Source organism: Mustela putorius, unplaced genomic scaffold (assembly GCF_011764305.1).
Source record: "Mustela putorius furo isolate JIRA1106 unplaced genomic scaffold, ASM1176430v1.1 tig00003834_pilon_pilon_pilon, whole genome shotgun sequence".
Taxonomy (NCBI): domain Eukaryota; kingdom Metazoa; phylum Chordata; class Mammalia; order Carnivora; family Mustelidae; genus Mustela; species Mustela putorius.
Genome location: NW_025421987.1, coordinates 34,401,666 through 34,425,674, shown reverse-complemented (window position 1 = coordinate 34,425,674; position 24,009 = coordinate 34,401,666). Strand labels below are relative to the sequence as shown.

The 24,009-nt window shown below is 37.1% G+C and overlaps 1 protein-coding gene across 13 annotated transcripts in view; it reads right to left on the bottom strand.

The window, feature by feature from the left end:
• Positions 1-24,009, bottom strand: part of DZIP3 (DAZ interacting zinc finger protein 3) — a 108,873-nt gene that overhangs the window by 78,106 nt on the left and 6,758 nt on the right. For 8 of the 13 annotated variants that reach the window (XR_006609080.1, XM_004769131.3, XM_045088312.1 and 5 more), the window contains 2 exons: positions 15,000-15,099; positions 4,042-4,114 (listed from right to left, as the gene is read on the bottom strand). Coding sequence is in view for 12 of the 13 variants with exons in the window: in XM_004769131.3 (XP_004769188.1) it covers positions 4,042-4,114; positions 15,000-15,031 (105 nt within the window). In the remaining variant the exon portion in view is untranslated. Of the gene's footprint in view, positions 1-4,041; positions 4,115-14,999; positions 15,100-21,246; positions 21,303-24,009 lie in introns of all 13 variants that reach the window. The other 5 variants (XM_045088315.1, XM_045088316.1, XM_045088313.1 and 2 more) reach the window with 2 other exon arrangements.

Genomic DNA, 24,009 nt, shown 5'->3' with positions numbered 1-24,009 from the left:
TTTTTTTTAATTTTTTTTTTTAAAGATTTTATTTATTCATTTGACAGAGAGAGATCACAGTAGACAGAGAGGCAGGCAGAGAGAGAGAGAGGGAAGCAGGCTCCCCGCTGAGCAGAGAGCCCGATGCGGGACTCGATCCCAGGACCCTGAGATCATGACCTGAGCCGAAGGCAGTGGCTTAACCCACTGAGCCACCCAGGCGCCCGAAGAAAATGATTATTAAAAATTTACACAATTATACATATTCTTATTACTCTAAATATTAAGACCAGGAAAAACATTAAAAGAAAGAACAAAGACTAGGGCACCTAGGTGGGTCAGTTGGTAAAGTATCCAATTTTTTTTTTTAATATAATTTTTTATTTTTTATAAACATATATTTTTATCCCCAGGGGTACAGGTCTGTGAATCACCAGGTTTACACACTTCACAGCACTCACCCTATCATATGATCTCCCTGATATGAGGAAGTGGTGATGCAACATGGGAGTATCCAATTTTTTTTTAAAGATTTTATTTATTTATTTGACAGAGAGATATCACAAGTAGGCAGAAAGGCAGGCAGAGAGAGAGAGAGGAGGAAGCAGGCTACCTGCTGGACAGAGAGCCTGATGCAGGGCTTAATCCCAGGACCCTGGGATCATGACCTGAGCCAAAGGCAGAGACTTTAACTCACTGAGCCACATAGGAGCCCCTAAGTGTCCAACTCTTGATCTCAGCTTGGGTCTTGATCTCAAGCTCATGAGTTTAAATTCCCACTTTGGGCTCCATTAACAAAGTGCCTGTAAATACTATGTAGGTAACTATGACAAAGTGATAGAAAATCCAAATAAGAATAAAACATTCTCAGGCACCTGTGTAGCTCAGATAGTCAGGTGTCTGCCTTCGGCTCACGTCCTGGGATTAAGCCTCACATCAGGCTCCCAGCTCGTTCAGCGGGGAGTCTGCTTCACCTCTCCCTCGGCTCTTCCCCTGCTTATGTACCTCTCTGTCTTTCTCTCTCAAATGAATAAGTAAAAATCTTTTTAAAAATATTTTTAATTAAAAAAAAAGAATAAGACATTCCCTCTGCTTTCAAGGACTTAAAATATAGCAGGGAATTTAAGACCAAAATTCAGGAAATTTTAATATACAGAAGACTTAATATACAGAAATAAATATATAAATTCATTTGGAAGTTATAAATATTCTAAAATAGGAATAATTATACCACTTTTAACAGGTAGTAGAATGGGAAATATCTACAATTTAAGGCTTAAATGTGAATTAGGCCTCAAAAAATGGCTGCCCTACAGAAATACACAGATTGCATTGAATTGACCCACTTAAAGGCATAAAAAATGCTAAGCTTAAAGTATTACATAGATTATTCTACATAATAATATGAAAGCTAGATCTAAGAGTACTTTTTACATATGTGACTGATGCTTTAGTGACTAAACACACAGCATATTGAAAATAAAACTGTAATAATTTAAATTATAAACAAAGTAGTAAAACAGAATGACTTAATTCAGTCAGATCTAAGTCATAGTAATCTTGGGTCTATAGGAACTCATTTTTACAGACTTAATAAGCTATCATTAATGTCTAATCAATAGCTATATATAGTCAAGTCCTGCTGGACTATATATTAACATTAGTTGTGAGGAACACGTGGGCAACAGAAATGAGAAGCACCTAGAACACATGGATAATGGACTTCCTTCAAACCTTAACAAGATACCACAGTTCCTATACCATGTTTAAACTTTGGGAATATGAGTACATTGATGCTGACCTCTGAAAATCAGAAAAGACAGCTTCTTATTATGGAGGCCATGTAAAGCTTAAGTCACTGAAAATGCCTTGGGGATGGGAGGAGTTGACTCTCTAACCATCAGTCAGGTCTTTCAGACTGCAATTACCCAGGAAAGTAACCAGGACTCAACATGGTAGGACTACCTGCCTACTCTCCCCTTCTGGGTTTGAGTCTTTTTTTTTTTTTTAATTTTACTTAATTTTATTCTTTTCAGTGCTCAAAAATTCATGGTTTATGCACCACACTGAGTGTTCCATGGGTTTGAGTCTTAAATTAAGATTCCTCCAACCCCATCAATATCCAACAATCTTATACTTTATTTCATTATATGAAAATTATATCCAAAAATGTAAGAAAGTTTTATTTCAAGCATTGTTCTTGCAATTTTTCTATAGGTTTGAAATTTTCCAAAAAAGTTTATAAAAACAAAAATCTTCCACAATGTAACTAGACAAACCCTTCAAAAGAATGACCACTGTCAGTAGGGCATACATTTCAAACTAAAGGTCAGTTATGCAGTCAAAAGTTACCACAAAATCATCTAATATTAATTACCAAATTGATACACAAGCAAGATTATGGCATGAATAAAAATTTTTAATAGGACATACTATAAGCTTCATGCTTATTAAATATTTTTCTTATTATAAATATAATTTTTTAAGTTAGTGGTCATAAATTATATAACTACAATTATTTAAGCCAATTATTAAAATATTTGATGCTCAATCCATTTCACAAAATTGATTTAGCTTCTAAACCAAACTCAGGTCAAAGTTTTCACCTCCTTTAACTTTTGTATTTCCAATTCTGTATTTAGAAATTCACTTTCTAAATCTAATCCCTGCTGGCTCACGTGTACATCCCTATGTACATCTGTATATATTGTATTTTCTCTGAAACATTTTTTACAGTGATAGCCTCAGCAGTTAAATAATATGATTATTTTTTATTTCTTTTCAGCGTAATGTATTCATTGTTTTTGCACCACACCCAGTGCTCCCCAATACGTGCCCTCCCCAATACCCACCACCTGGGTCCCCCAACCTCCCACCTCCACCCCTTCAAAACCCTCAGGTTGTTTTGCAGTCTCCATAGTCTCTCATGGTTCACCTCCTCTTCCAATTTCCCTCAACTCCCTTCTCTTCTCCATCGCCCCATGTCCTCCATGTTATTTGTTATGCTCCACAAATAAGTGAAACCATATGATAATTGACTCTCTCTGCTTGAGTTATTTCACTCAGCATAATCTCTTCCAGTCCCGTCCATGTTGCTACAAAAGTTGGGTTTTCATCCTTTCTGATGGTCCATAGTGTATATGGACCACATCTTCCTTATCCATTCGTCCGTTGAAGGGCATCTTGGTTCTTTCCACAGTTTGGCGACCGTGGCCATTGCTGCTATAAACATTGGGGTACAGATGGCCCTTCTTTTCATGACATCTGTATCTTTGGGGTATATACCCAGTAGTGCAATTACAGAGTCATAGGGAAGCTCTATTTTTAATTTCTTGAGGAATCTCCACACTGTTCTCCAAAGTGGCTACACCAACTTGCATCCCCACCAACAGTGTAAGATTATTTTATGTTCATATATTTTCTCCTGTTACTAGATAATCTTTACAAAATTTATTAACAGTGGACATCAATAATCACATAAAACTATGTGCAAGTTAAAATTGAACTAAAAAAAACCCAGATAGATCTTCATCCACCCTTTATTAAATATAAGTACATGTGATATATATGCATGTATATATACATATATATATTTTTTAAGCTACCACAAAATATATTGTCACTGGCAATATAATCCTTATAATAACGTATATTTGATTCTCCTTCATTTTGAACTGGAATTTCTAACAGGAAAGAGAATTTCAAAACAACTCTGAAAATTTCTTACTAAATAATTTTCTTTGCATGTGCGTAGTTTTCATTTTGTTTGGATTTTGCTTTAAAGGACAAGTAAAGGATTTCTTAAAATTGATTGTTTTATTTTTCTGGACAAGTCAATTCAATCACCTACAAGTTTTAACTTACAGTGAGAATTGGTACTTAAAATAACATTGAGACAGAAGTATCAATTATCAGAGATTTAATTATGACCATAATTTTACTTATGAAGAAAAAAAGTAGAGTCACCTCTAAATTCTGAAGAAATAAGTAAACTGACTAGATTAAAATTACACTGTCATAATTACTTATTAATTCATTCATAATTAACAAAAATTAACTTACCAGTTGGTCAGTAGATTTTTCTACCTTATTCTTGATTTCCTCATTAGTCTGCTCCTCCACAGTTGGAGCCCTACTTTAAATGAAAAAGAAAGAAATGTGTATTCAGAGTATCTCCTTATAAAGAACACAATTGAATTGTAGTAGTAAAGAATCTAACAAGTGAATTTATCTGAAAGTTCGAAAGTGTAAACAATATATAGCAAGACTGATAACAGTGGTAGGTGTCATATCTTTAGGGATGCAAGTTAAAGGAAAAAAAAAATATGCTCTGCCTTTACTGGAGAGCGCTAAACAAAAATGAAAGCAGATATAAATTTTCTTGGACACAGAATATACCAAAATCATGGGAAAAAATTAACTTTATAGCACTGCTTCAATGTAAAAAAAAAATGGGTCTTAAAAAGGCTGAGGTTTATGAAGATAATAAAGGTCTTAAAAAGGCTGAGGTTTGGAATGGATCTATCTTATGCAGATGCTTTTATTTTTTTGTTCCAGGTTTCTGGCCTTATAGTTATCCATTTTTCTAAAATGATTTTTTAAAATTGAGAAAGAATGTCATATTTAAAAATTAACTATTTTTGTAAAATAGTTCATTTGTAAATTGTTAAGTTTTGCTTCTGACATTGGTTCAAACTGTGAATATATGCAGTGTTAAACACAGAACTGAAAAACTATTTATAAAATTGCTTTTGTCTACATACAGAACGATGATATAGGGCCCATAATATAAGAATCATAACATAAGACCATATAGGATTTATATGATCTTAATTCTATACACTAGCAGAGAAAAAACTGAGTGAGAAACAGCAATGGATCTACTCAGCATTGTGCTTTATAAAAATCATCCTATCTTATTTCACATATATGTATTTATTTCTTAGACTATCATTTACCATCCACCACGTGCCCACTGATCTTGTCAGGGAAAACTGGGACCGATAAATAGTACAGTATTTCACATGATGAAAGTTTCAATGGAAGAGATTTATACACAGAAACAGTATTTCACAAGATGGTTCTCAGTGCTCTTTAAAATGTCATGGCAAAACAAACAGAAAAAAACCACACACACACACACACACACACACACAAACACAAACACAAAAAAAGCCTCTTAACTGTCTTTTCATCCACTTCAAAGCTCCACTCCAAAAAGTAACACATGGAACAGTCTTGTGTTGTCAAGGAATGAAAAATACTACAGCAGTATGCTGAAGTCTCCAGGTTGTATAAGAGTATAAAAAATTGTCACATGTATACCTTTCCAGCTAACTCTGTTTCATGATCATTCACTCCTTGGCCCAACAGTTCTCAGTCCCAGATGCACACTAAAATCACCTGCGAAACTTCTGAATCATCCAGGTGTCCAGACCCTACTTTAGCACTTCTTAAGTGTGGAACGTGGGCTGCTATATTCACCATAGTTTTTTTAACAATTTTTGATATAAACCTAACTAATTCTCATTCCCTCCCCAACATTAAAATTGTTCTAATGAAGGTTACTAATGAAATCCCACTATTTATTTCAATAGCTTTGTCTTTGTTCTTCATTCTACCTGTATTTCTGCATCATTTAACATTGCCCATCATACCTTCCAACCGTCCTTGAAAACCTCTGTCATCTTCACTGCTGCTGGTTCTCCTCCTAGCCCTCCACTTCTTCTACTACTGGCTACACCTCTTCCTTATTTGTCATATTCATTCATTATTTTAATAATATTTAAAACAAACTATGTATCCTGGTATATTAGTATAGGAAGATATACAAGCAGTCATCTATGGCAGTCATTTTATATATTAAAATGATTAAATTGATGTCCAGAGAGGTTATATAACGTGTTTTTAAGTTATACACCTAGAAAGCAGCAAAGATAGAACTAGACACAGAAATATTATTTTTCTTTTGCTATTTTGTTGCTTTTACCACCTATTGCTTACTAGGAGCTGAGGTTTTGCTATAATAATATATCCTGAAATATACATAATATATATACGAATGTTCCATTTCTTAGATTTATTTATCCATTTAAGAAAGAAAGAAGTGGGGGAAGGAACAGAGGGGAAGAATCTCAAGCAGACTGCCCGGCAACTGGGTAGCCTGACATGGGGCTCAATCCCATGACACATTAGCTGAAACCAAGAGTCAGACACGTAACTAACTGAGCCACCCAGCTGCTCCACTAATGTTCCATTTTTATCTATTTTCTTACATTTTCTAGTAAAATCAATTACATTTATGCCCACATATAAATAAATTCTCTCAGATAGGAATGAGGCCCTTCTAATTCATTATGTAACCTCCAAGTCTCTATCCCAACATCAGACATAAATTCATCAAATATTTATTGATGAATTAAAAAATAACCAAACTTCCATGAATTCTAACAGCACCCATATTTTTTTTTAATTTTATTTTTTTCAGTGTTATAGAATTCATGGTTTATCACCACCCAGTGCTCCATGCAATACGTGCCCTCCATAACACCCACCACCAGGCTCACCCAGCCCCCCCCAAAACTCTCAGTTTGCTTCCCATGGTTTGTCTCCCCTCCAATCTTCCCCAACTCCTCTCCATCTCCGAATGTCCTCCGTGTTATTCCTTATGCTCCACAAGTAAGTGAAACCATATGATAATTGGCTCTCTCTGCTTGACTTAGTTCACTGAGCATAATCTTCTCCAGACCCATCCATGTTGATACAAAAGTTGGGTATTCATCCCTTCTGATGGAGGCATGATATCCCATTGTATATATGGACCATATCTTCTTTATCCATTCGTCTGTTGAAGTGCATCGTGGCTCTTTACACAGTTTGGTGACTGTGGCCATTGATGCTATGAACATTGGGGTACAGATGGCCCTTCTTTTCACTACATCTCTATCTTTGGGGTAAATACCCAGTAGTGCAATTGCAGGTTCATGAGATAGCCCTATTTTTAATTTCTTAAGGAATCTCCACACTGTTTTCCAAAGCAGCTGCACCAACTTGCATTTCCACCAACAGTGTAATAAGATTCCTCTTTCCCCTCATCCTCTCCAACACTTGTTGCTTACTGTCTTGTTAATTTTGGCCATTCTAACTGGTGTAAAGTGGTATCTCCATGTGGTTTTGATTTGAATGTGCCTGATGGCTAATGATGATGAAGATTTTTTCATGTGTCTGTATGTCTTCTTTGGAAAAGTGTCTGTCCATGTCTTCTGCCCATTTTTTGAACTATCTGTTTTTTTGAGTGTTGAGTTTGAGGAGTTCTTTATAGATCTTGGATATCAGCCCTTTGTCTGTAGTGTCATTTGAGAATATCTTCTCCCATTCTGTGGGCTGCCTCTTTGTTTTGTTGACTGTTTCCTTTGCTGTGCAGAAACTTTTGATCTTGATGAAGTACCAAAAGCTCATTTTTGCATTTGTTTCCCTTGTCTTTGGAGACATGTCTTGAAAGAAATTGCTGTGGTCGATGTCAAAGAGGTTACTGCCTATGTTCTTCTCTAGGATTTTGATAAATCCCTGCCTCATGTTAAGGTCTTTTATCCATTTCAAGTTTATCTAGCTGTATGGTGTAAGAGAATGGTCAAGTTTCATTCTTCTGTACATAGCTGTCCAATTTTCCTAGCACCATTTATTGAAAAGACTGTCTTTTTTCCACTGGATATTTTTTTCCTGCTTTGTCAAAGATTTGACCACAGAGTTGAGGGTCCATATCTGGGCTCTCTACTCTGTTCTACTGGTCTATGTGTCTGTTTTTGTGCCAGGACCATGCTGTCTTGGTGATCACAGCTTTGTAGTAAAGCTTGAAATCAGGCAAAGTGAAGACCCCAGTTTGGGGTTTTTTTCAAAATCTCCTTAGCAATTCAGGGTCTCTTCTGGTTCCATACAAATTTTAGGATTATTCCAAGACTTTGAAAAAGGCTAGTGGAATGTTGATCGGGATGGCATGGAGAGTATAGACGGCTCTAGAAAGTGTAGACATTTTAACAATGTTTATTCTTCTGATTCATGAGCATGGAATGCTCTTTCATCTTTTTGTGTCTTCTTCTATTTCTTTCATGAGTGTTCTGTAGTTCTTGAAGTCCAGATCCTTTACCTCTTTGGTTAGGTTTATTCCCAGGTATCTTATGATTATTGGTGCTATTGTAAATGGAATTGATTCTCTAACTCTTCTGTATTTTCATTGTTAGTGTAAAAGAAAGCAACTGATTTCTGTCCATTGATTTTGTATCCTGCCACATTACTGAATTGCTGTGTGGGTTCTAGTAGTTTGGGGGTGGAGTCTTTTGGGTTTTCCATATAAAGTATCATGTCATCTGAGAAGAGAGTGAGTTTGAATTCTTTGCCAATTTGAATACCTTTTATTTCTCTTTGTTGTCTGATTGCTGTTGCTAGAACTTCTAATACTATGTTGAACAACAGTGATTAGAGTGACATCCTTATCATATTCCTGATCTCAAAGAGAAGACTGTCAGCTTTTCCCCATTGAGGATGATATCTGCTGTGGGTTTTTCATAGACAGATTTTAAGAAGTTGAGGAATGTTCCCTCTATCCCTACCTATACTTTGAAGTTTTTTAATCAGGAACAGATGCTGGATTTTGTCAAATGCCTTTTCTGCATCAATTGAGAGAACCATGTGGTTCTTCTCTCTTCTGTTATTAATTTGTTCTATCACATTGATTGACTTGCAAGTGTTGAACCACCAGTGCATCCCATGGATAAATCCTACCTGGTCATGGTGGATGATCTTTTCAATGTACTGTTGGATCCTTATTAGCTAGGATCTTGTTGAGAATCTTGGCATTGAAATTCATCAGGGATATTGGTCTGAAATTCTTCTTTTTGGTAAGGTCTTTGCCTGGTTTGGGGATCAGGGTAATACCAGCTTCATAAAAAGAATCTGGAAGTTTTCCTTCTGTTTCTATTTTTTGAAATAGGTTCAGGAGAATAGGTATTATTTCTTCTTTGACTGCCTGGTAGAATTCTCAGGGAATCCATCAGGTCCTGGGCTCTTGTATTTTGGGAGGCTTTTGATCACTGCTTCAATCTCGTTACTAGATATTGGTCTATTCAGGTTGTCAATTTCTTCCTGATTCAGTTTTGGAAGTTTATAGGTTTCCAGGAATGTATCCATTTCATCGAGGCTGCTTAAATTATTGGCATATTAACTGTTGATAATAATTTCTGATGATTGTGTCTATTGTCTTGGTGTTAGTCGTGATCTTTCCCCTTTCATTAATAATTTTATTAATTTGGGTCCTCTCTCTTTTCTTTTGGATTAGTTAGGTCAATGGTTTATCGATATTATTCTTTCAAAAAACCAGTTTCTAGTTTTGTTGATGTGTTCTACTGTATCTCTAGTTTCTATCTCATTGATCTCTAATCTTGATTATTTCCCTTCTTGTGTGTGGGGTTGCTTTAATTTGATGATTCTCCAGTTCTTTATGGTATAAAGATTTTTTAATTTTTGGATTTTTAAATTTTTTTTGAGGGAGGCTTGGATGGCTTTGTATTTCCCTCTTGGGACTGCCTTTGCCATATCCCATAGGTTTTGGACTGAAGTGTCTTCATTCTCATTGGTTTCCATGAATTGTTTTAAGTTCATCTTTGATTTCCTGGTTGATCCAAACATTCTTAAGCAGGGTAGTCTTTAGCTTCCAAGTGTTTGAATTCCTTCCATCCTTTTTCTTGTGGTAGAGTTCCAGTTTCAAACCATTGTGGTCTGAAAATATGCAGGGGCTAATCTCAATCTTTTGGTATCAGTTAAGCCCTGATTTGTGACCCAGTATGTGGTCTATTCTGGAGAAACTTTCATGTATACTTGAGAAGAATGGTTTAGGGTGGAATGTTCTGTATGTATCTATGAGGTCCAAATGGTCCAATGTGTCATTCAATGCTCTTGTGCATTTATTGATTTGCTGCTTGGATAATCTGTCTGTTAATGGGAGTGATGTGTTAAGATCCCCTACTATTAATGTATTCATATGAATATGATTCTTTTTTTTTTTTTTTAAAGATTTTATTTATTTATTTGAGAGAGAGACAGTGAGAGAGAACATGAGAGGCAAGAAGGTCAGAGGGAGAAGCAGACTCCCCATGGAGCTGGGAGCCCGATGTGGGACTCGATCCCGGGACTCCAGGACCGTGACCTGAGCCGAAGGCAGTTGTTCAACCAACTGAGCCACCCAGGCACCCTGAATATGATTCTTTATCTTGATTAACAGTTGTCTTAAGTAGTTTGCTGCTCCTGTACTGGGGGTATAAATATTTACAATTGTTAGATCTTCTTGGTGGACAGACCCTTTAAGAATGATGTAGTATCCTTCTTTATCTCTGACTATAGTCTTTAGTTTACAATCTAATTTATCTGATATAAGAATCACTACCTCAGCTTTCTTTTGAGGCCCACTGGCATGAAGGATGCTTCTCCATCCCTTCACTTTCCATCTGAATATATCATTGGGTTCCAAATGGGTCTCTTGTAGACAGCATATGGATGGGTCCTGTCGTTTTAGCCAATCTGCAACTCTGTCATTTTATGGAAGTGCTTAAGCCGTTCACATTGACAATGATTATTCAAAGATATGTTTTTAGTGACAACATGTTGCCTGTGAAGTTCTTGTTTCTATAGATTATCTCTATAAATTACTGTTCTATGACACTCTTAGGTTCTTTCCTTTTTTATAGAACCCCACCCCTTAATATTTCTTGTAGTGCCAGCTTGGTGGTAACATACTCTTTTAAACATTGATAGTCTTGGAAGCTCTTTTATCTCTCCATCCATTCTGAATGTTGACCTTGCTGGATAAAGTATTCTTGGCCACATGTTCTTGTCATTTAGTGTCCTGAATATGTCTTGCAGCCTTTTCTGGCTTGCCAGGTTTCTGTGGATAGGTCTAACCTCATTCTGATGGACCTTCCTCTGTATATAATGATCTCTTCCCCCTAGCTGCTCTCAAAAGCTCTTGTCTAAAATTATGATTCTTTAGTCTTACAATCAAGTGCCTCGAGGTCTTTCTAGATTCATTGATCTTGGGGGGCTGTTCTTTCTACCTCTAGAGCATGAACGCTGGTTCCATTCCCCAGATTGGGAAAATTTTCCCAATTTATTCAACTATATCTTCTAGTCTCCTTTCTTTCTCTTCCCCTTAGGGATCCCAGTAATTATGATATTGGAATGTTTCATGGCATCATTTATTTCCCTAATTCTGTTTTCATAGCTTCTAAGCTGTTTGTTCCAGGCCTCCTCCTGACCCTTTTTCTCTATCAGTTTGTCCTCTAGATCACTAATTCTATCTTCTGTGTTGGTTACCCTAGCTATTAGAGTATTTAGATTAGATTGGGTCTCATGGATACCATTTTTAACTTCTTCCCGGTCGGCTTTCACTTCTGCCCTAATTGATTCTATGTTGTCACTAATGGTTTTCTCCAACCTAGCTATTGCCTGGTTAATTGTTACCCTGAATTCCCTTTCCAAAATACTGTTTATGTCCACATCCAATAGCTCTGATGGAGAGGGCACAGTCTCTGAATTTTTCCTCTGAATTTTTGTTGGGTGTTCCTCCTCCTAGTCCTTTTGGTGAGAGGAGGTTGAGGGGATGTGTAGCTAAATATATCAACTGTGATTTAGGCAAGGTGCACCCTGGAAGGCTTCTGAGCAATTCCATCACCACCAAAAAGAAAGAAAAAAGAAAGAGAGAGAGAGAGAGACAAAAAAAAAAAAAAAAAAAAAAAAAGGAAAAGAAAAGAAAGAAAGAAAAGCCCCAGCCAGAATGGGCCCCAAAGGTAAGATTTATAAGATATAGAAACAAAAATGGATGGGCAAAAGATGGACTAAAGTAAATTATAAGAAAAAAAGAAAAAGAAAGAACCCAGCCAAAATGAACCCCAAGGGCAGGATTTATATAATACCAGAACAAAAATAAATACACAGAGGGGTGCCTGGGTGGTTCAGTGGGTTGGGGCCTCTGCCTTTGGATCAGGTCATGATCTCAGGGTCCTGGGATCAAGCCCCGCATGGTGCTCTCTGCTTCCCTTCCTCTCTGTCTGCCTCTGCCTGCTTGTGATCTCTTGTCTGTCAAATAAATAAACTTAAAAATAAATAAATAAATAAATAAATACACAGAAACACTGACAGAAGAAAAAGACAGGATAGAAGAAAAATGTGGGTGAGGAAGGTTATTTTGATTCTTCGTGGGTGTATCTTGGTATCTTTGTTAAAGGACTCAACTTTCCAGAGATAAAGGAAAATTAAAACTGGATTATATATAAGGTTAGTATTGACTAGGGAAAGAGGATTACCTTGAAGCTTATTTCTATATGCATAGTTAAAAAATAGAAAAAGGAAAATACAAGTATATGTATGAAAAAAGTTCAAGTTAAAAGGTTATTTTGGAATACATTGTATTAAACCTCTAGTTGTAAGGGTGAGTTGTTTAAAAAAAAAGTTAAGAACAAGAATAGTGAAAACAAAACAAAAAAAAGTTGTACCTATGAAACAGAAACAGGTTTTAGAGAAATACCGGGAGCTTAATGTATTGTTTTCCCCTAATATTGGGGTTTTACAGTTTTATGGGGACTCTGCAGTGGCTGTCTGTTCATTATTTTGGCTGGCTTTCTTGGCGGGGGTGGGGGTGGGGCGCCACATTGTTTTTCAGTCAGGCTTGCTTGAGTTGAATCCTCCTGCCCCCTATCAAGGGGCTGGGCTCTGTGGAAACTGGTTTTTCAGGCTTTTGCTTTCTGGAGACTTTTGTTCTTTGGCAGCTTTTGGGGTCTTTTTGGAGGTTTCATGGAAAGCAAACTATACCCAGACCTCCGTCTCAGGGAGAAGCCTCAGTCTGCTCCCCTCTGGGTAATCCAGAACACACAGACTCCCCCTCTGTAAACTCCACTGAACCACGCAACTTCCCACAGGTAGTGCATGTCCCCAGCCACCAACTCAGGGGTTGCCAGAAGCACCCACTTGTCTCTGCACTGCCGTGCTGGTAAAACTGCAAGCGATACTGGTCCAGGGAGCCCACTTCCAGTGGCTGCCCTTGCTGGGACTGCTGTCTGGGGTTCAGACCTCAAGGTTTCATAGGTTGCTGCCTGTAGAGAGCTCCGGACCAGAGATTTCACTGAGTTCCTGGGAGTGTCCAGACTCTCAGTGGGGCCTAGAGATCACCCAGCTAGCGCCTGCAGAGAACACTCAGGTGCGGGTGGGGATCTCAGTTCCAACAACAGTCGCACAGTGAGCGCAGAGTGCAAAAGGCTGTGGTTCTAGAAAGTGCCCCACCAGACTCCCCCATGCGGGGGTGGGAGTGTGCCCCAGCCAAGCCCAAGCAGTGGTGCAAGCCTCGCAACACTGGGGGCTTCGGGACCAGGAACTGGAGGCTCTACCACTGCACTGTGTCTGGCATGGGTGGTCGCTAGCAGTGTCTGTCCTGGGACCATGGGCATAGGCCTGTACCCATGACCGCCCGACTCTACCAGTTGCCCCTTAAGATCTTTTGCTCTTTTTATGTGCTTTTAACAAGACTCCAAGTTAATGATGGCCCCCAATCATAGGGCACTTTCATATTGGGGCATTACTTTCCAAAGGGTCATTTCTGGTGGCTCCTTCCCCCTTCTGTTTATCCTCTGATATCAGTCCAATTGTTCCCACTCTGCTTTTACCTCTCTACTGGTGTCTTCTGCACACCCCCACCCCAAGAGATCCAGAAGTGTATAATCCTACATCTCAGGCTGATTTCATGGGTGTTCAGAGTATTCTGGTAGATAATTAGCTCACTTTAGGGGACAGGTTGAAACATGGTCTCCTACTTCTCCACCATCTTGCCCCTCCTCCTAATAGCATCCATTCTAATGACCATTGAATCTATACTTTCAGCCTTGCTTTTTGACACTACTACAAATTTCTAACCATCTACTCAACAACTTATAACTTAAGATATTTTACCAACACCTCAATTTCCTCATGTCCAAAAATGATTCATCATCTGTCCTCTCTTTCTCATGCACACATTAAAATAATGTACACATATAAACCTGTCTCCCTTTTTTAGCCCCATATTAGTTAATGATACATATCTTCTTCCGGTCCTTAGAAACCCTTGAGTCATCTTTCTCTTTTGCCACTTTTTTCATATTTAAGCAGTCATGTAATTCTGTTGATTCTAGTTCTACAAATTCTTCTGTTTTCTACTCCTACCACTGCAAGACTTCATCAGCTCCTCCTGAGCTATTACTAGGTTGTATTTTGTTGTCTCTTCCTTCCCATCACCAAGAAATATTCTTTCCAAAATACAGTGTAACATTTCCTTTTTTTAAAAAAATGTCATTGGTTCTGCACAAAATAAAGCTAAACTCCTTAGAAGACAGTTGAAATCCTCCCAGTCATTTATCTTAAGTACTTTTTCTTGTTGTTTCCTTCCATTTCTACATACATCAAAATGCTCCTTATCCTTTCTTTAATGTTCAGTTCAAGTGTCATCTGGTGGAAACCTACTCAACCCCAGTCAATCATTATTGTTCCTTTCTACATATAACCATGCATCATGCATGCACTTTGCCTAAAAATATAACTTTTTATATATTTTCCTACTACACTTTAATTCTAAGTACCCAAAATTTTGTCTGTCTTTATTCTCTAAGTACCAAGGAGGTACTTTACATTACAAGCATTATAGTAAATCCTCATAAAATAAATTAATAGATCACATTAATCTATTTGGCGAGAATGTCCACATGTAGCAAGCTGTAGTACATTTCTCAACTCTTAACTCTTTAGACAGAGTGTGGCCCTTAAGAGAAATTTTCTGTAATTAGATTTCACGCAGTCTATATCCCCCCCTAATCAAAGTCACTAAATTACCTCCAAACATAAGGGTATCTCAATCACACTAGCTTCCCAAAGTTATGTGGAAAGAACAAATGTTGTATTTTCAAAATGCAACAAATGTGGTTGGTTTTCTCACCCTATCACTTACTTACCTTGTAAAAAACTCTTCTGATAGAGAATCCATGCTCCACAATGTTGTTTTGCAGAAGTCTTATTCCAATGCTTGCAGACTTTTACTACTGATGCTTAAAGCTGTAAGAAAAGTATATTTTTAGTGGGAAGGTAAAAGGATTACATTCTTTTTCCCCACAATAAAAATATACATGATAATTGAAGAAAATTTTAAAAGAGGTATAAAAGAAAATGAAAATTACATCCAAATATAAGTCACTGTCTACACTTTAATATGCTCTGTCCAAGCATAAGTATATTTTACAAATTTGTAAGCACACTGAATAAACAATGTTCTACAATTTTCACCACTGAACACTGTATCAAAAGCATTTTGTTATTTTACACCCCTACTTTGTATTCTCACCCTATCAACACAAAAATGTATCAACACAACAACTGGTTGACTGGGGTTTCCTAGAACATTACTTTATAGATGGACATTTAGTCTGTTTCCTATTTTTTCATTAATTAATTTTGTGATAAAACTCACCATCCATAAGCCTTTTCTGTATTTATGATTATTTGCTTACAAGAAATTCTCAGAAGCAAAATTTCTGTAATTTCTACAAGAAATTCTCAAAAGTAGAATTTCTCAATCAAAAGACACAAATATTTTAAGTCTCAGTGCATATTGCTAAATGGCTTCCCAAAAGGTTCATACTAATTTATTTTCTAGAGTGTATGAGTTCCTATTTAACACAATCTTCAATAACACTAATTGTTCTGTTTTCTTTTAGTCTAAAAGTTAACAGTCACTTTCCCCCAATAGATGTGATTCGGTATCTTCATAAAATAAGAAAGGTAGAATGTATACTTTCTGGTTCAAATATCAATGAACACTGTGGATGTTTCCTCAAAAAGTAAAAAAGCCTGCTGGGCGCCTGGGTGGTTCAGTGGGTTAAGCCGCTGCCTTCGGCTCGGGTCGTGATCTCGAGGTCCTGGGATCGAGTCCCACATTGGGCTCTCTGCTCGGCGGGGAGCCTGCTTCCTCCTCTCTCTCTCTGCCTGCCTCTCTGCCTACTTGTGATCTGTGTCAAATTAATAAATAAAATCTTTAAAAACAAAACAAAACAAAAGCCTGCAGCAACACACACAAAAAAAAACAAAAAGAAAAGAGTGTCCATTAGAATATCTATTTATATAGCTCTCTACTTAACTGTCCCAAAAACAATTCTTCTAAAATTAGTCCATTTAGTCCCTGATGTTTATAGCTGCACAATATACAATAGCCAAATTATGGAAGAGCCCAAATGTGCATCCATAGATGAATGGGTAAAGATGTGGTACACATGTATGCAACAGAGTATTATTCAGCCATAAAAGAGAATGAATCTTGCCATTTGCAATGACATGGATGGAGCTACAGAGTATAAAGCTAAGAAAAATGACCAGAGAAAAGCAAATACTATAAGATTTCACTCATATGTGGAATTTAAGAAACAAATGAGTGAAGGAAAAAAGAAAGAGACAAACCAAGGAACAGACTCTTAAATAGGTAACTGATGGTTACCAGAAGGGGGAGAGGGGTAGAGGATAGGTTAAATAAGTGATGGAGATTAAGAAGTGCACTTCTGGTGATGAGCACCAGGCGATATATAGAATTGTTGAGACCCTGTACTGTACACCTGACATGGATATAACACTGTATGCTAACTAACAGGAATTAAAATAAAAACAACCAAAAAAGAAACATATCTTAATGAAAGATGTTACTGGGAAGAAGGTATATACACAGTGTAGTTTTGGCTTCTCCCGTATGCTTCTATATATAACTTTGTATATTCTTCTATCATAATGAAGGATTTTTTTTTTTAAAGATTAAGAACAGTGTAGTTTCAGTAAGTTGAACACACTATTCTCATATGCTTCAACACATAAGTTTACAAACATATAATGAAAGAAGATGTTACTTAAAAGAAGGTATATACTACAGTGTGATTTCAAAGGGTTAAGGTTAAAACTCATTTGTTTCTACACATAAGCTTATATTTATATCTCAAAAAAATTAAATTAAATTAATCACATTTGTTCTGTATTTTTTGAAAATTCAAGCCTCCAGACTCCATTGTTTCCTGTTAGGCTGATTTCCCTTTCTAATCCCTTTGTCTGAACATCAGGAAGTATTAGAGCAAACATGTGAAACTACTGTTCAGTATTCTGGGACAGAGAAAGAAATGATGAAGAAAAAGAAAAGAAAGTGATAGCAACAGCACAAAGAAACCAGACCTACAGTGCCTTGCTGCCAAGCCCAAGACTAGAAAAAATTTCCCATTTCTTGCCTCTAAACCACTTATTTATCCTAATAACTAGATAGCCAGTTTCTCTAATAGCATAGCCCTAAGTTAGATTGTAGAGCTTTCAGAGGCCCATTATTAAAAACGCAATTCAGCATAGGTAATTCCTAAATCAAGAAAACATGTTCTACAAGATCATTCCCAAGTCACTTATTAAGAATTCAGATTGCATTTACTCAAAGAAACACTATTTTACCTGATACTGACTCTCCCTAAATGCCAGAAAAGACAAGACATAGAAAAGAAGTATCAGCAGGACCTGACCCCTCATAAGCCTTGAGGTCTGAGCATCCTGTCATTAGTGAACTGGCAACTCAGTGCCTGGCTAAAAGAAGTCCCAAATTGGTATTCCTAATTATGATATTGCCTGTACCTATATTCTATGTTTGACTTACACCAGCTCTAAAGTACACAGATAAGTCTTGAAAGACAAGGGTAACTCTCCAACAATTCAATGGATACTTCTTAATCAAAACACAAATAAGCAACATAAGTCAATCAGAGAAAGACAATTATCATATGATCTCTCTGATATGAGGAATTTGAGGCAGGGTGGGGGGTCCTGGGAGGCAAGAAGGGAAAAAATTAAACGAGATAGGACCACGGAGGGAGACAAACCATAAGAAACTCTTAATCTCAGGAAACAAACTAAGGGTTGCTGGGGTGGGGAGGGATAGGGTGGCTGGATTATGGACATTGGGGTGGGTATGTACTATGGTGAGTGCTGTGAATTGTATAAGACTGATGATTCATAGACCTACACCCCTGAAGCAAATAATACATGTTAATAAACAAACAAACAAACCACAAACATTTACACACACACACACACACACACACACACACTTCTATCTAAATTTCCTCATCTACTAACAAGTATTGACGAGGTTGTGGAAAAAAAGGAACCCTCATACACTCTTGGTGGGAACAGAAATTGGTACAGCCCCTGTGGAAAAAAGTATGGAGGTTCCTAAAAATATTAAAAACAGCAATACCATATGATCCAATAATTCTATTAAGTACCCAAAGAAAATGAAAACACTAATTTAAAGAGATGCCCCTATTTATTGAAGCATTATTTACCATAGCCAAGATATGGAAGCAACCCAAGTGTCTGTCAATAGATGAATGGATGAGGAAGATATAGTATATATACATACACATAATACAATGAAATATTACTTCATAATAAAAAAGGATGAGATCCTGCCATTTGTTAACAAGATATGTGGCTCTAGAAGTATTCTGCTAAATGAAATAAGTCAGACTGAGCAAGACAAATACCTAAAAACAAAACAAATGAATAAACAAACATAAAGCAGTATCAGACCTATAATTACAGAGAAGCGATGGTTGCCAGAGGAAAAGGGGTTGGGACACAGGGAAAATGAGTAGAGGAGTAGGAGATACAGGCTTCCAGTTATGAAATGAGTAAGTCACGAGAATAAAAGGCACAATATAGGAACACAGTCAATAATACTATAATGATGTACAGTGACAGATGGTAGCTACACTTGTAGTGAGCATAGCATAACCTATAGAAATGATGAATCACTGTGCTGTACACTTGTACACTGGAAATTAATGTAACATTGTATGTCAACACTTTTAAAAAGTTTAAAAAAATACATTTCTTCATTTAAACACCTCTTAGCTTCTCCTCCATCCCTAACAAAGTTATGTCTTGCCATCAGGATAACTCATCTATGCAGAATCCAGTTCTCCAAGGTAAATTATTTTATAGTTTCTCTTATTTTCAAAAACTCAATAAGCAGAATCCTATAACTATTTACATTTGCATTCCCTGTTCAATACCAGCGAAAGATACAATCTAATGTTAATAATGAAGCAGAGCGATGTTATTCTTTCACATTAAATCAGCTCTACTTCATCTCTTCAATAAAGCTGTATAGAAAAGTACATAGATTTAAGAATTCTAGGATTGTGATCACACTGTTTTTCTTTTATGTTTTCTATAACCTCCCAGCTTGTATTAATAAAAAGTAAGTCAGGCAGTATCTCACACACAGCATTTCTAAACACACATGCTTTTTCTAAACAAAGTAATCGCCTCATTTCCAGAATTTAAAAGCCCAGACACAGATACCTCTCACTCTGATAAGCTTTCCTTCAGCCAGTTGTTTACACAGGTCAAAGGGAGCCTGAAAAGGGAGGAAAATTCTCAGGCAATAAGGTAGAGAAGGCCTCTAGTAAGCTATTCAGTGTTCAGCTTGAAAAAAGAAAAGGGCATATTAAAAAATCAGAAGATATTTGGATCCCAAATTAAGAGTTAAGAAAAGCTAATGGCTTTTTCAATCTGCTTAGAAATACAACCTGAGCTGAATCTCTGTGATGAAAGGTTTTTCAGGAGAGTATCAGCAACCCCATCATTTCCCAGGAGCTAAGCAGATCATGTGTGGCACAGCCCACTGCAAACAGCAGCAGGGACAACAGCAGCACTTTACAGCCTCTGTGGGGAAGGAAGGTGTCAGTGCCTAGCAACGGAAAGGAAGTAGCCAGCCTGAAACGTTAACACTGTGCTTCTAAAATAATCCAGTGATCATCATTCTAGAAGAGGCTAAAGGAAACCTTTAAAGTAAGAGTTAACATAGGAGAAAGGATGGATCTGGTTTCCCGTGGGGTATTAAATTTTTATAAAGATATTATTTATTTACTTGACAGAGAGAGAGAGAGAGAAACAGAGGTAGAAGCAGACTCCCCACTGAGCAGGGAGCCCATTGTGGGGCTTGATCCTAGGAACCTGGGATCATGACCTGAGCCCAAGGCAGACGTTCAACTGACTGAGTCACCCAGGCACCCCAGTTTATAGCACACCTTTGTCCACCAAGTAAAATGATTTTATCCAGGGGTTATTCTACTGGTTGAAAAATAAGGTATTACCATCTGTATCTTTACAACAGTAAGAAGCCTTTCTTATTGCTCCCCCTGAGCTCCTAGCTCTCCCACTTTCCCTCTTATCTCCTGAAATTAGAGCAAACTTTTTTTTTTAATGGCAAAGGATTTTCCCATTTTTAAAGTGCTTATTCAATCAGAGAGGACACAGCTTTTGCTTACAATTGTTTAATCATTCGTTCAAATGTTTACTTTGTAGCACTCTTGTCATCTCCCCAAACAGTTTATGAACACACTTTTTTAAATCCACTCAAGTGCTCATCTTAATCATCCAATCACCCAATCAAGTGATCAAGTTAGGGGCCAAACAAGTTCATGTTTCAATGTGTGAGTAGATATCCTATGAATTTGCTACCCTTCTGGCCCTTACAGATCACACAATACCAGACAGAAAAGGGGAGTAACAAGTGTGCAAAAACAGTAAAAATAAAACTCACTTTTCTCAATGCCATTAGCTTAAAAACAAAATAATATACTTGGTATTTTTCAGAAAAGAAATTCAGTTATGAGAACTTATTCCCACTTATGCCCACTAAATCAGGGTTCCTCAATCTTGGCACTATTTACATTTTAGGTTGGATGGGTTTTTGTTATGGGAAGATGTACTATGCATTTTTTAGGATATTTAGGAGCACCTCTGCCTTCTACCTAACAGATGTCAGTAGCAAACCTATCCCACCTCTCGGCTCCATTGTGAAAAGCAAAAACGTCTCCAAACTCTGCCAAATGTGTCCTGGGGGACAAAACACCCCAGTTGAAAACCACCTAACTGATTAAAAGTGACAAGATTAAGTAAATACATAACAGATTGCTCTGAGGAAGAGCAGTAAGACTATCTGGGATTTATGCAGCATGTACAAATACAAGCAAATCTTTGTCTACAAGAAAGAAATGACATAAAATATCTTATTTAGATTTCATCAAGGTCAAAAGTTGAGAGATTGCATAGCACTGGTAGTTTAGAGCAAAGAAACACTGGAGTCAGTCTGCAAGGATATATAGAACTGCTCTGACACACCTTGGCTGTGCAAATTTGTTTGAAACTAATCAACATCTGTGCTTCAGTTTCCTCATCTGAAAAACAGGGAGAAAGGTGGTCCCAGCTTCACAGGTTATCAAGATTAAATGTTTAAAACATAGAACAGTACCTAGGACACAGTAAGCACTATATAAATGTTACTATCATTATCACCATCATCAAATCTTGTTTAAATTTGTAGCACAATCAGTTTACTTTTCTTCCAATTCTCCAATTGCTATTATGGAGAGGAATGATAATAATGAGCTTAAGAATTAGGACAAAAAACCACATTTATCAAATATATCCCACATGGCATAAAATGGCAGCTACTATGCACATTTGGCACCTTGCATTTTTCACATCAGGACACATATATATCTCCAACATGGCATGATATGCCATTTTACCAGACAACTATTGATAAACACTTCCTCTTAATTTCTCCTTTTTTCCTTTTGTTATTACTAACAATGCTGTAATAAACAACCTTGAACACGCAACTTGGTAAAATTTTTATAGCCATTTTCAAAAGCTAGATTTACTAAATCAGCACTGAATTAAGTACACTTAATATAAGTTCATGGGTCTATTAGCAAAACAGACTCCGATAATGCTTCTTAACACTTCTGCTAGATTTTTTTTTTTTAAAGATTTTATTTATTTATTTGTCAGAAAGAGAGAGAGAGACTACACAAGCAGGCAGAGGCAGGCAGAGGTGGAGAGAGAAGCAGGCTCTCTGCCAAACAAGGATCCTGATGTGGAACTCGATCCCAGAACCCTGGGATCATGACTTGAGCAGAGGGCAGCAGCTTAACCCACTGAGCCACCCAGGCGTCCCCACTTCTGCTATACTTTATCAAAAGAATTCTAAATTCCTTGAAGCTGAGATGTGAGATGTTTTGATCTGTATGGGCAGTAATTTTTCAAGGCTTTAAAAAAATATGAGAAGGACACTTTCTAGGAGTAAACCAAGACATTTGCGATGGGAGTGCCTTAAAACCAACACTTTTACTATTATTGATCTGATGATGTCTGCTAGGCAAGCAGCAACAGCCATTCCTATGGCTTTTTTTTTTTTTTAAGATTTTATTCATTCATTTGACACAGAGAGAGATATCACAAGTAGGTAGAGCAGCAGGCTCCCCACTGAGCAGAGAGCCCAATGCAGGGCTGGATCCCAGGACCCCGAGATTATGACCTGAACCCCTAAGCTGAAGAGAAAGGCCCAACCTACTGAGCCACTCAGGTGCCCCTCCTGTGGCTTTTAAAGTCATAAAGTAGGTGCTCTGTGGCTTTAACACTCCAAAAGTCTTAATTTCTCAAGTGTGAGCTCCAAGTAGACTAGAATGGCTAGGACCATTCATTCAAGTTAGACTCAGATTATACGATTATTTTGTTACTAGCTGTGTTTAGAGTGAACAAAATATATGGATTATTTGGTTTTCTAATTTTCCATTAATTTCTTCCATTTTTACATTTGTTCAACAATGTACCTAGACACAGGCAGCCAAACATTATTTTACCCCTAAGAAAAAATGATTTTCTTAGGTAAACTTCAGGAATGATGGATGATGGTTGGAAAATCTTTATAAAAGTTATGAGAAACTGAAGATCCTTCCTGCCCCCAAAAGATCAGGGCATTCACTATCTCAGCTCTTGTCATTTTGCAAAAATCATTATTAACCCTGTCTGGCTGCTGGTCAGAAAACAAGAACCCTGCAATGTATACACAGTATCCCTTATAAATCTGCCAAAATAGGACATATCTTTGCCAAAATTAGCTTGTCAGAAGTGGGTTTTTAATTCTCTTCAGATCTAGCCAGTCAGTTACTTCTGGACTTACACAACAAACCTATAGAATATATCTTAATTTGTTTTCAGTATTTGGAATGTACCTACAATGAATATGCACAGGTTAGGACTTACCTAGAAAAAAAATCCAGGTATTAAAATACCCATCAGTTTCAGTTTATTTATAGGTAGCACTGCCAAAACCACACTGTTCAGAAATGTAGCTAGAAACCATTCAAAGGAGTACATGTTACCAGTAAGCAAATTTTCAAAGTGGAATATTTTCAGTAATGTTGTTACTGTTGTTAGACAATAATGAAAAAAAAAAAAAGAAAAGGAAAGGAAACAAGACAGAATGTTGAGAAATGACAAAGGTAGAGATGATAATCAAGAAGGAAGTGGAGGGGACACCTGGGTGGCTCAGTGGGTTAAGCTGCTGCCTTTGGCTCAGGTCCTGATCTCAGGGACCTGGGATCAAGTCCCACATTGGGCTCCTTGCTCAGCAGGGAGCCTGCCTCTCTCTCTGCCTCTGCCTGCCTCTCTGCCTGCTTGTGTGCTTTCTCTTTCTCTCTTTCTGACAAACAAATAAATAAAATCTTTAAAAAAAAAAAAAAAGAAGAAGAAGAAGGAAGTGGAGGACACAATATGCACTTGACTTGCAACACCAATGACAAAGCCTACAATACCCAAATCCAAACTGCTCTACCAATGTAAGAACACTGATGGGCTCCCATTATCTCAGAAAGAAATATGTTTGTAAGAAAGATTTAGTTGAGAAGGTAGGTCAAACTTTTGGTTATGAAGAGTTTTATGTCATAAAATTAATTGGGTATATATGCTTTTATTTCATCAAAAATAAGATTAATTTTCATCAGCTTCGATGTGTGTAGCCAGCCCTAGGCTGAGTACTTATGTACAGTGAATTCACATTTGTGTGAATACCCAACTCCAAAATATAAACATTACTGT